The sequence below is a fragment of the Brachycentrus maculatus genome, unplaced genomic scaffold, assembly GCF_059751285.1.
Source record: "Brachycentrus maculatus isolate JH-2025_06_01 unplaced genomic scaffold, ASM5975128v1 h1tg000157l, whole genome shotgun sequence".
Taxonomy (NCBI): Eukaryota; Metazoa; Arthropoda; class Insecta; order Trichoptera; family Brachycentridae; genus Brachycentrus; species Brachycentrus maculatus.
Genome location: NW_028280910.1, coordinates 79887 through 93571, shown reverse-complemented (window position 1 = coordinate 93571; position 13685 = coordinate 79887). Strand labels below are relative to the sequence as shown.

Sequence of the window (13685 nt, the reverse complement as noted above, 5' to 3'; positions counted from 1 at the left end):
TCATTATCAATGTTAAATTTAAATTACGCGGTTTTTTATCCTGAAATCCAGATTCATTGATAAATTATTTTTTCTGCAATTTAATGGCACAAAATATATTGATTGTGTAACTAAATTCAAATAAATATTTTTCAAATCAATATTACTTAAATAATCTTAAGATTTTAGTTTATTTAACAATATTTTATAAAGTCACACGTTAACAAGGAAATACTACGTAATCATTCTGAATTTGACTCCCGTACTTCCTTCTGCGGCTCCAGAGGCCGTCGGTCGAAATTACTTGTCTTCGAAGATTTTCATAGGTGAAAAATGGCTCTCATATCCGCACGTCTAGCCGCCTCCGTGGCGAGGCGTATGCCTAATGCCACTTCTCAGGTATTCATTTTTTAAGCTTGCTGGTCATTTTGGTTTTAGTGTAATCAGTGTCGAAAACGGTTCTCGGGTATGTGTGTTTTTACCACTTTTTTACACATCGACTGTCCGCCTTGATTTTCTTCATTGAGGAGATAAGCCAAAGAATTGGCCAAATTTCCGTTTCAAATGAGTGTGATTGAGTTCAATTTTGTGCTAATTAGTGTTATTGCTCACAGAATTGTGTGCAGATATTACCTAATTTTTATCCGGCGAAAAATTATTTTCGTTATGTAACTCGGACACCGCAATATTATTTATATGTAATCAGCAGTTTGGATCGTTCTTTAGGTTAAAATATAAATATTATCACTTAATATTGTAAAATTTTAGATGGATTTCTTTTGGAATCCCTAAAACACTATCTTTATTTTTTTTATGTAATTGGCCTAACCTCAAATCGTACTTTTATGTCGTCCCTCAACGCTAGTGACAGGAGGGTAGTAACTTGGGATGACTTTGAACCGATTATTATAATATAAATATCAACTCTAGGTTCGTGAAAGGAATTTTGATTGAAATATATTATTTTTTATTTCAGATCAGCAAGGTTGCCATTCCAGCTGTATCAGTCGCTTCCCGCAAGATTCACCTATCATGCACCAAAAGGGGAGCGGAAATTTCATCCATCTTGGAGGAGAGGATTATGGGAGTTGCCCCCAAGGTAAGAATTTTTTATCAACTCGGCTCCTACCATATTTTCCCATCACCCATCACCTAAAAATTTAATTAAATTAAACATCAAAAGCTATATTTTTAATAACTTAATGTGTCATGTAATAACAGAAAGCCATATTCAATTGTCATTACATAATTTTTTAATATAAAGATTTTGTGCTTGCTTTCTTGTCTTGAAACTGAATAACTTTTCATTTCATTTTTTATATATATGTACATAATATAACATGATGTTATGTACATATATATACCGGACAAATAACTTATTACATATATATTTTCAAATGTCATATTATGTTGTATACACATTTGTTTCTGTATTACATTGAACCTTTTCATTTCTAAAAGCCGCGTTCATTTTATCTTATTCAACATAAGGCGGGCGGCCTGTGTAAAAATTTAAGTCAATCCATCGTCTAGTTTTAGAATCTTACAGATACAAAGTTATGGTAGCTAAATCTTTATATATAAAGATATTCAGATTTATTTTGAAGAAAAATTGCCACAAGTCAATAGGCTGCTTCATTGTGTACCCAAGAAGCCCCGTGCAGCCTCAAGGTCGCAGATCCCTACCCTTGTGCTAGAGGTTTTTTATTCTAAATATTATGTGGTATTAATTTGTGCAAATATTTGTTCCAGTCCGACTTGGAGGAGACTGGCCGTGTGCTGAGTATTGGAGACGGTATTGCTCGTGTATATGGACTTAAGAACATCCAAGCCGATGAGATGGTGGAATTCTCTTCAGGTCTCAAGGTAACACTTGACTTTATCTTGCACAAACAAAAATGTTACCCGTTTAATCAATTTTATATGATTACATAAAGAAAATATATAGATTTTTCTACAACTGTAATGCGGACACGATAAACCTATATTTTTAAAAGTTATTTAAGGTTGTTTTGTGGACACCGAGCCAAAGTCCTGGCTAAAACTTTTGGTCCTACCTGAAAAAAGTATTACACATTAGTATTAGTGTATATTGTAAGAAAAAAGTGTTGAAAATTGAAATATGTATTAGTATATATTGTAAGAATGTATGTGTCAAAATCTACCAACTGAAGTGAGACTTCATTTTATAAAATACAATTTTAATTTAATATCTTAAAGAACTTCTATACTCTAGAAATTTCTAAAATTATAGAATAATTCAATTCAATGGACACACAAGGTGATTATAAAATTACGATGTTTGTACATATCGTAGTCGTACAGGAGAAAGTGACTAACTGACAAAACGTAAAATGTTCAGGAGGGTCATTTAAGTCACTTTTGCTTTGCAAGAAAACAAACATCAATGCAGTTAGTCACTTTTAACAATTCGATATATTATACTTCCAAGTTCAAAATCCTTAGGGATTTTTTTCATGGCAATATTAAGCTAGTAAGATATCAAATAGTCGATGATCATGTTTTTGTAAAAAATGCACTTGGTCACTTTCTCCTGTATGACTACGATATATCTTTTATTTACCTGGATCATTCTCTAAATTGTGCATACTGTCCATAGGGTATGGCCTTGAACTTGGAGCCTGACAATGTCGGTGTGGTAGTGTTCGGTAACGACAAGCTCATCAAGGAGGGCGACATTGTGAAGAGAACGGGCGCCATCGTAGACGTCCCGGTGGGCGAGGAGCTTCTGGGGCGCGTGGTGGATGCTCTGGGTAACGCCATTGACGGCAAGGGGGCCATCCAGTCCAAGACCAGGTTCCGTGTGGGCATCAAGGCGCCCGGAATCATCCCGCGTATCTCTGTGCGCGAGCCCATGCAGACTGGTAAGTCGTAAAAACACACCTGTTTTTTTTTTATTAAATCACCGGTAGAAAGCTGCTTCAAATGAGCTGAATTTCTAATTTTAAAAAAAATCCAAATTAATGTGCTTAAAAAAATATCTATTTTCCCGATTCTATCATATTTCTAGAAAAGAGTTTCAGACTGAAATAATTTAGCAAGCTTAGTCCACTATATAATTAAAATGTAACTTTGTTTTAAAATCTCTATAAATATTATATTATAACTTAATTATAATGTCTACCGATTTCGAAACAAACCGCTTTTTTATCAAGTCTGTTTAAAATCACAAAGTTAGTGCTTCAAATATAAATTATATTAGTCCACTTTAGTTTAAAAACCGCTTTTAGTCCGACTAGTTTCAAAAATCGCTTTGATGATTATTGAAAAAAGAAGATTGTTGACGTAATACAGTGTATGAGATATAGGCATACCAACTTAGGGCTGCCAAATTTTGATAATAATAATAATATTACGGAAAAATATGATAAGCAGTAATAATAATTTATTTAAAAAAAAAAATATGTTTAATGTAAAGTGATCCAAAATTTAAAATGGTTCGAAGATTTTATTTTCGTTAGTGGCCATCTACTCTCTACCCCATGTCATGCTATTTAAGACTTGCAAACAAACTAGTGGTGTAAAAATGTCTCCATTTTTTCCCAGGTATCAAGGCTGTGGACTCTCTGGTGCCCATCGGTCGTGGTCAGCGTGAGTTGATCATTGGTGACAGGCAGACCGGTAAAACTGCTCTGGCCATCGACACCATCATCAACCAGAAGCGTTTCAACAATGCCGATGATGAGAAGAAGAAGCTGTACTGCATCTACGTTGCCATCGGGCAGAAGAGATCCACCGTGGCCCAGATTGTCAAGAGGTTGACAGACTCTGGTCAGTGAATTGCCATTTTTTAATATCAATGTAAATTGAATGTAAAAAAAAATTACTTGGCACGATCAGATCAATCAGAACCTAAAATCTGGCGGTGTCAAAAGTCTGCATAATTGGAGGACATGTATGACTGGATGTATGGATGTGAAGGAGGCAAAGAGTGTATGTCAGGACAGAAGAGTGTGGCGTTCCATCCTTTCTGCCTACCCCTGCGGAGAAACAGCATGATTGTAGTAGTAGTAGTAGTATGTAAATTGAGACATTAATTTAATATTTATAAGACCTTAGGTAAGAGTTGTGTTTATTAAGATTTGGACTGTGATATTCTCTGCATTATCAATAAATTTCTTATCTTGAGTATTACCCTAATAAGCTATTGAGTTTTTTCTAAAGATCAGTCAATATATTATTCATATCTAGTCGTAATAATTCAATAAGAAAAGTGATTTTGAAACCTAAATATCCCTGAATATCACATTGAATTAATATGTAAAATATGATACATACTATTAACAACAACAAAAAAGAAGAAAAAGTCCCTCTTCAAGCACAAGAGCTGTCTCTTTTTTTGGAGAGGCCCAGCGCAACTAATAAAATTGTATTTAGTAGAAATGTAAAGAAATTTATAAGAATGTTCTATTATAAAATAAAATAAATATGTCAGCCGCCAGTATTTTTTCGCACTGAAATTATAAATATTGAAATTGAAAATGTGAACTATTTCACTATTGAAAATGTAAAACAAAAATAAAAAACAAAGTTGCTTATGATCATGTTTGGTGATGACAGGTGCCATTGGCTACACCATCATCGTGTCGGCCACGGCCTCCGATGCCGCTCCCCTGCAGTACCTGGCCCCGTACTCCGGCTGCGCCATGGGAGAGTTCTTCCGTGACAACGGCAAACACGCCCTCATCATCTATGATGACTTGTCCAAGCAGGCTGTGGCTTACCGTCAGGTAAGAAATTGTCATTTACAAAAGTCTGAAGAATTACGCTAGAATAACCCAAAGCAAAGCTCTATTTTAGAGCCTTGTCTGCAGATAGGATAGTAGGGATAGGGAAGGTAAATGTGAAAAATATACCACAAACACCCAGACCAATTGAAAAAAAATCTTTCTGGAATTTATTCTGTAATTGATGGGAATTAAACCCACGATACCAGTTTCGCAGTCGAGTGGCTACCCAATTATGCCACGGCGCCAGTTGGCAATGTTATTCTAAATTACTAAAGACTGATTAATACTTGATATTAATCACTTAATAATCATTATAAAGAAGCTTCGAAACCGGTAGACATTATAATTAATTTAAAATAAAATATTTATAGTGATTTTAAAACAAAGTTACATTTTAATTATAAAATGGAAAATCACAAAGTTAGTGCTTCAAATATAAATTATATAAAAAAATATATCTTGAACTTTGATATTCCTTTAGTAAGTTCCTAATGAAAGTTCGTCCAGTCTTGGTGGTCACTCATGTCAGAAACGATGGAGTAACAAACCACTTTCCATCATCAAAGCGTATTACTTGCAACAATGGCATGACAGGCCATGAATTTTGAATTTTCTGTCCAGTACTAGTAGAGATTAACATTAAGTAATATTATATTCCAGATGTCCCTGCTGCTGCGTCGTCCCCCAGGTCGTGAGGCTTACCCCGGAGATGTGTTCTACCTACATTCCCGTCTGCTTGAGCGTGCCGCCAAGATGTAACTATCTTCTTGCTATTCCTGACCATTCAATACTAGCTGGAAAGGTTATTTAGGGATGCATAAAAGCAATAACCAAACACTGGTCGTAGCACCTGAATATAATAAGATAAATCCGGATTCATTAAGTGTGGAACTGGCATAATAGTTCAGAGACAATGACTGTATGTCAGTTAGTTAATTTGTTTACGCTGGTTCAATGGCTGGCATTCATTTAACTTGTCCTATCAACAATAGTGCAAATATAGAAAAAGAACATATAAGGGGAAAAAAATTAATTACTTGTGCCTACATACATGTTAATATCTCTTCTGTTCGTATCATGTCAGGTCCCCCTGACATCGACTATCACTTGAGAGTAATTGTCCTTGTCTTGGGCAGCTCTAAACAGCGCCTCGACAGTCCTGATCCCCCCGTCCGATCTCATATATTCGGAATATGTGAGATGTTTATATCTACTATGCGGGAATTGAATCTAAAGGTGGAGACTGACCGGAGCATTTTGTGTGTACGTAACGTGTTACGTTACGATGCGACCATTCAGGCAGTCAGTACAGCGAGCCGAGCGCTCCATCCATAGTTTCGGATGCTCGCCGCGAGCGATGTTACGATGTTATATTACGACGAAATGCTTCGGTCAGTCTCCACCCTTAGATCAATATCTTATTTTTTTTACTTGTATATAAATAAGTTCATTCAATAAATTTACAACTTCATCAATGTCTTTGATGAAGCAGGGACTCGATACTAAAACTAAGGATATATTTGTGCAGGTCCGAAGTGATGGGAGGTGGTTCCCTGACCGCCCTGCCCGTTATCGAGACCCAGGCTGGAGATGTGTCGGCCTACATTCCCACCAACGTGATCTCCATCACCGACGGGCAGATCTTCTTGGAGACTGAGCTCTTCTACAAGGGCATCCGGCCCGCCATCAACGTGGGTCTCTCCGTGTCCCGTGTGGGCTCCGCCGCCCAGACCAAGGCCATGAAGCAGGTCATTATTATAACACTATACCAAACATACAACCGTCTCCGCAGTGTAATGGTCCCGGGTTCCATTCCTAGGGGGGGGGGTCGAATAAATATAAGTGATTTATTTACTCTAATATTTATTCAACATTACCCTGGACTGGTACCTGTAGCAGAGGGCTGATCACCTTTCCTTCATGTGTTAATGATCAAGGTAACACTGCGTTTATATGATGCAGTGCCCTATGCACCATTGGGTGCAAATAAGGGTTAGAAGAAGAAGAAACATACAATATCAAATCACTATTTGGCTCGATCTATTGTCTTTGAAGTATCAAACACTGGAAGCGATATGTATCAGTGCATTATAACACTATTATAATGTGGTTTCTATGTAGGTGGCTGGTTCCATGAAGCTGGAGTTGGCCCAGTACCGTGAGGTGGCCGCTTTCGCGCAGTTCGGCTCCGACTTGGATGCCGCTACCCAGCAGCTGCTGAACCGCGGCGTGCGTCTCACGGAGCTGCTCAAGCAGGGACAGTATGTGCCCATGGCTATCGAGGAGCAAGTCGCCATCATCTACTGCGGAGTGCGAGGCCATCTCGACAAGCTGGACCCCTCAAAGATCACCGCCTTCGAGAAGGAGTTCACAGCCCACATCAAGTAAGACATTCTCTTCACTTATCATTAACCAATACTACCCCTCAATAGCTAGTTGACCGAGCAAAATACACGTTTGTGCACTACATGGAATTTTACCATCCGGCACATAAGTTAGCCTCTTCAAACGATGATTGGCTTGTGCTTTTGTCCATCTTTCTTCGAATCAGTGCTCTTGATCGGTGCACGAACACGTTGCGCGTAAATTCGATCACGCTAAACTGTCAGTCACTTTCATTTTTCAAAACTGGACTGCCGGACGGTAAAATTACGGGTAGTGCACAAACACCCTTACTCTATATATTTCTACGTATTTGCAATCAATTCACTAAACTCAAATCTCGGGAAACATCTCTGAATATAGATGTAAATACACGACTAGTGACTACTATCCACATTAATTATTGTTTTGTTAGTAATGCGACATTTATATGAGGGTAATGATAATAAATAAAAATAAAATAATATGAATGAATAAACATAAAATAAAATAAAAATAGCTGCATAACTGCAATATTTTACCAAAATATCTTCACTGGCAACGTGTCACTATCAGAAATGCTTAAATATATTGTCAAACTGCCTGTGATATTACTTCTGCGTGAACGATAATCCTTAGAATCAATTTGATAAATAAATTTTATTGAGTGGACTAACATTGCAATAGTTCTTGTGTAAGTGGTGAATTAATACACAGACTGCAGTAAAAAATACATACATATCACAGTAGCCAGACTAACACCCACAACTGTATATGTAGTAATCTATCCTATTTTTTTTATCCAGTAATACATTGATAAATTGAATGTTTCTTCTTTTCCCAGGACCAGCGAACAGTCACTGCTCGCAACCATCGCCAAGGAGGGACAGATTTCACCAGAGTCTGATGCTAAACTGAAGAAGCTCGTCACTGAATTCATCGCCAACTTCGCCGGTTAGACGGGAGTTGTTAGTTAAGTGTAGGATATCTTCTGGGGAACATCAGCTCACTCAACGGTAAAGGGAGTCAGTCAGATTATGTAATATATGTGCAGAGACTTGTTTAATAAGTCTACTTTTAAATTTGCCATCTTTTGTTATGTACCAGTTGAGTATAATATCGATATTTAAATATTAAATACTTATACACACCAACTCGGCTTTTATTTATTTTTAAATGTTATTCTCCGTTTACCGGACAAGTTATTATTACCCAAATATATTTGAAATAAAGAAAATCAAAATTGATAAACCACCTTTCATTTTATTATAATCTGCCATCTTGTGCTTTTAAAACAAAACATCTAGGAACAAAACTAAAAGAACTATACTTTGACAAACTTAATGGTAGAATTGGCTGGGGTGCAAGATTTTTTATTAAAAAATGTTTTCCACCATGCATGAATTTTTAGGAATGTAAGAAGATCAGATAACAACTTTGTGTCACTAATCTGTATAGTGGCAACACTGTGTATTCCATAGAAATAGTATTGCAATGTTCTACGAGTAAATATTCACAAGTTTTACGGTATACATAATTACATCCTGTTCATGCAAGTGTTTTTCTGGGATATTTGCTCGAGATTGTAGGCTATTTCACTCAGGAAGAATATTTGATTTAACATCTCTGTGTAAAATGATTTTAAAGATTCCCTTTATATTTATAAAAATCTGAAGTTTCAAATTATGCTTGGCTTAGAAAGTTTGTTTTCAATGCCATTAAAAAAACCATTGCATAAAGGTTACCACTCCCTCAGTTCTCCCCTTTCAATATGTAATATGTCGCTAACAAAGTTTAGAAGTTTTGGCATGGTGATTCTTGAGGTAGACTAATGGTAGTAATAATGGTACCATGAATTTAATTTTTCACACCATTGAAATATAAGTAAATACATAGTTCAGTTCTTTATGTCTATCTCCCCTCTTTCTTAACAGATTTCAACAATATTACTATTGATTATCATTTTTTAATATGAATTTATTTGCCAATAAAAAAGTGGTACTTTTTCTCCCTTTTTCTGGGGAAAATGCATCTTAGAAATAAAAATGATCCCTTTCTTGCAGTCTCTTAACGCTATAAGCGAGAGGTAGTTTTCTTCAAAGTAATTAAAAATATGTTCAATTTTTTTATGAAAAAAATTTAATACCGCATTTAGTTAATAATTATGAACAAGATTCAGTTATTACAAAAAAGTTTTATTAGCTAATGATTGTATCACTGCTTCTGTTGCTGCTGTTTCTTGGCTGCTTCGGCCTGTGCCTCTCCCTTCTCGAATTCCTCGATAAGCGCGCTCACTTCCGCATTGGACAAAATTCTTATCTTGGTCTTTCCATTTTCTCTAGTCAGGGTCGCCATTTCAACTGCGGGAAAGATTCAGTAATTAGTATGAGCAAAGAAACCGCTTATAACACACTAAATATCAGTTTTTCAATTTAAGATTGAAATTTAGGTTTAATATTTAAATCATCAATGACAACAGTGATGTCCTCACCGATTCTACAGAAAAATTTATTGCACTGTACATTATTTCTCAATTAAAAAAAAAAAAAATCTATTACCTTTCTCTGAAGTGATCTTGGTCATATCCAATGTTTTACTAATAACTTTGACTGCAAGAGCCTGCGCTTGGGCCAAGTTGGTCTCATTCTCTTTGTATTCTTGCTTCAAACTGGAAACTGCAGCCTAAAATGTCAATACAAATTTCATAATCAATCTTCCCCCTTTGAAATATACGGTGATACGTGATTCCGTCAAGTGAAGTACAATAATTTTGTGTTATTGATTATGAGTAGAAGAATTAAAAATTTTCTGGCATTATTCATTGGCAATATAAACAAGGTATGTACGAGTATATTAAATATCGTGAAAACCAGCTGCCACTATAGCAACTCTCTGCAAATTATTTAATTGGTGAAATAAAATACTGTAAAACATTTGTAGGGACCCGAAAGTAACGGGAATTGCGCCGGAGTGAGTAGGGAGAGTGGAGATACTCATTGTTCGATCCGGTGTCCGTTAGGGACACGTCTTCTGAGTTAGTGTGCGAAGTTCTGTCACTGTGAGTGTATCAGTTCGTATGTGGGATTTTTTTTGTGAAACAATTTTTTCAATTTTGCCAAAAACGTGATGGCTAAAGTCGAGAGCAACGCACGCCGTGAAATTTTATTTCCTGTATTATGTTCCTGTATTGTAATGCTTAAGACTGTTTATGGGGATGCTGTTCTAAGTAAAACCAGAGTCGACAAGTGGTTTTCACATTTTAAAAATGGAGAAATGTCAATTAAAGACCAACCCCGTTCAGGAAGCCCCTCAACGTCAAGAACTGACGAAAACATTGACAAAATCAATGATCTCGTTCGTGAAGACCGTCGCCGAGCCATTGATCAACTCCGTGAGTTCATGGAGTTCAATTCAGAGGATTTTATTCAAAGAGTTGCAGCCAAATTTGTCGCCTTCTCACAGGCGAGCAAAGGGAGCGTCGACTTCAGGCATGTTTTAAGCTTCAAAATCAGCTCTAAGAGGACCCTGAATTTTTTTCCAAGGTGATCTAGCCTCCTGTGATTTCTAAAAAGGACATGAGAGGAAAACGTTTTGCCACTGTGAAGGAGTTAAAACAAACAATAGAAGGATCATTTGCAGAGGTGCATTGTGGCCAAGAGAGAAAACTTAATAATCAAAATTTGGTGTTAAAATATTTAAAAATAAAGAAATGACGAAATTCCCGTTACATTTGGGTCCCCCTCATACATAGTTCAAATGTTCAATAATCTATAGAACTTGATAGAAATGAAAGCTGCCGCATTCATTTACCCCACTCGCGAATAAACAATTATATATTTAAATGAAGTTTGTATAATTTTGTAACATGAAATATATTTTAAAAAATTAGACTTACAGAGCTATTGTTTCCGATACATGTAGCTTTCCAACCACCGTAATTGCCACTGGGATCAGATTGGTACAGCTGGTATCCGTAGTGCTTGTCCCAACCCATATAGAGAATCGAAACTCCAAATGGGCGCTTACCTAAAATTCAAGAAATATTATTTTTTAATGGGCAGAAATACTAAAATTTCTTTATTAAAGTGGTATTAGTGTGGCCAGTAGATCTAAAACAATTTTTAAAAAGTTCCTAACTAACTAGCCATTATGTCCCTTACCGCAGAGGTAGGCAGAGAGAATAGTACGCCACACTAATCTGTCTTTGCTAACAATCTTCGTCTCATCCACTTTCACACATACCGGCCGATTATTCTGACTCCTACCACCTGTGTTACGCGTACACGCGGTTTGATACTGTTTCTGCCGATCTCCTTTTAGTAGGGCGCAAGTCATTCTTGAGGGTGGTTGTGCCGCTACACAAGCGAAAGCGGCTACTTGCGATGTATTTTTCTCTCGTTTTTAGATACTTACCAGAGCTAACACTACAAAATTAATACATTTCAACTTCAACTATGGTCAATAAAAGCAACATTTAGGAATATTCACATATTTCCCGTTTTTATATCACATTTTCATATGTACAAAATACTTATCACCATTGCACGTGGAAGTTTTTAGCGCCGTTAATGCAAAAACTTTTTTTATAATACATATAAATTTACCTCCATACTGTGTGTAGGCTTGTTTCACATCGCACAACCATGACACCAGCTGTTCACACGGGATGGACTCTCCGTGCTGCAGCAAGTATCGCTGCGCAATCAGCCTTAATTCATTAGTCAGGACATTGGCGTCGGAGGTGATACCCGCCACACTGCACACCATGTCCTCGTTGAGTTTGTAGATTTTCTCGGAGAAGAAGACTTCGTCCAGTAGCTTGTTGGTGTTGCGTCGCTCGGCGGCCAGTAGAATTCCATCAGTAGCGAGGATCCCCAAACAGGTTCCTGCGTGACTTATGGCTTCCATGGCATATTCTACTTGATACAAGCGCCCTGAAAAACACAATTACTGGTTAGTTAAGACATGAGACTATGGACTACTTTTAAATTTAATTTAATTTTTGTGTGAGTAAAAATTTATTAAATTATTGATAAAAATACAATGATTTGTCCACCTCCATAGTGTAGTGGTTGTTAGCATATCTGGCTACCATGCTGGAGGTCCTGGGTTCGATTTCAGAGGGGTAAATAAAAATGTGTGGTTTTCACTTTCATATTAATTTAATATCACCCTGAACTAAAGCGATGGGCTGATCACCTTGCCTTCGTCCAATTCACGATCAAGATAACACACAATGAGATATTGTGCGTATAAGGGTTAGAAGTGTCGGATTGTGGTGCCGTGGTTAGTGTTGCGGACTCGTAAGTCAGAGTTTCTTGGTTCGAACCCACTCTACCGCAATTTGATACCTATTTCTAATAATGAGCAGCTTAGGCTCACAGTATGAAATCAAAATATTTGTGTAAATAATAAAAACATAACTATTTCCATTTTTTTTTTAAAAAGAAAAAAAATACAGAATAACTATTCTACTAAAAAGCTAACAACTGTAGAACCGTCTATCGATATGATATGAACTAGACTTTTTATGTGGGTGACTTAAACTTGGTTTTATAAAATCATGGTTCACCTATCCTTTAACTTTTATTTATGTGTTTAAAATGTAAATTGTTAATAATGATATAATTTAATACAGACATTTTTTATTCTACTGAATTTGTATATTTTATTACGGCGCCTTCGCCTTTCAAGCGCATTCCCAGACTATTGATAATTACAATAGAAATGTTATCAAGGAAAATACAAATGAGCTAATTTCACGTCTTTTTTATTTTAACTCTGTCTAAAGATGTCATTGATTTAAAAGATGTAAATAATGTGCTTTATGTAAAATATCGAAAGTTAGTTTTTATATAGGTGTTTCACATCCCAAAGTGATGCAAATCACGTTGCAGTATCCAAGACTAGATTAATTATTTCAGTGGGTTTAGTCCCATCTATGATATTTTAATGTTAACGGTATTGCTATATCACAAATCATTAGAGGAAGATTACTAAAAGAGATGAACTCATATTTATAGGATAATTTTATGAACACATATAAACCTATATAATGTCTAACAATTTACTACACTAAATCAAGTTAAACTAATAATTGGATGAGATCAAATCCATTTGAATTATCATGATCAGTTTAGAATTATCATGCTGACTATGATAGATAATTAGTATACAGATATACGTCGAGTAGATAAAAACGAAAAGAAATAAGAAATTCGTTAGTAAATCCTGGTATTTTACGTATACAATGCGCAAAACTTACCTTCAGGCGAAAATATTGTAGTTCTTGTATCATATCGGCGAGCCTGTAAAAACAAGAAAGAATAACATCAAGGGCTCCAAATATGTTTTGTTTATAATAATCAGTAAACATATGACATAATTGTAATTACCATTTTGAATTATTAGCAATATAAACTTATTTATTAATTAAAATTTTTAAACAACGCTTGACAAACAACCTAACCAATACAGAAAAAGGAATAGAAGATGACAGCGCCGGATTTGTATTATTTCTTATTATATATTATTGAGGCTGATGGCGTCATTTTTTTCTATACAACTAACTTTATGCACCAATGTAGAATCAAG

The 13685-nt window shown here is 35.9% G+C and overlaps 2 protein-coding genes across 2 annotated transcripts; one reads left to right on the top strand and one right to left on the bottom strand.

The window, feature by feature from the left end:
• Positions 1-243: 243 nt before the first annotated feature.
• Positions 244-8245, top strand: blw (ATP synthase subunit alpha blw, mitochondrial). Its single transcript, XM_088261488.1, has 10 exons — positions 244-378; positions 956-1078; positions 1732-1845; positions 2600-2864; positions 3547-3771; positions 4561-4730; positions 5391-5485; positions 6259-6478; positions 6852-7114; positions 7936-8245. Exons 1-10 carry the CDS (start codon positions 313-315, stop codon positions 8048-8050), a joined length of 1656 nt encoding a protein of 551 aa, XP_088117614.1. The 5' UTR covers positions 244-312; the 3' UTR covers positions 8051-8245.
• Positions 8246-8334: 89 nt separating this feature from the next.
• Prosalpha3 (proteasome alpha3 subunit) lies at positions 8335-13588 on the bottom strand. The gene is made up of 6 exons (XM_088261489.1): positions 13487-13588; positions 13357-13399; positions 11696-12025; positions 10987-11117; positions 9650-9773; positions 8335-9451 (listed from the first exon to the last, which is right to left on the bottom strand). Exons 1-6 carry the CDS (start codon positions 13487-13489, stop codon positions 9306-9308), a joined length of 777 nt encoding a protein of 258 aa, XP_088117615.1. The 5' UTR covers positions 13490-13588; the 3' UTR covers positions 8335-9305.
• Between the last annotated feature and the right edge of the window lie 97 nt (positions 13589-13685).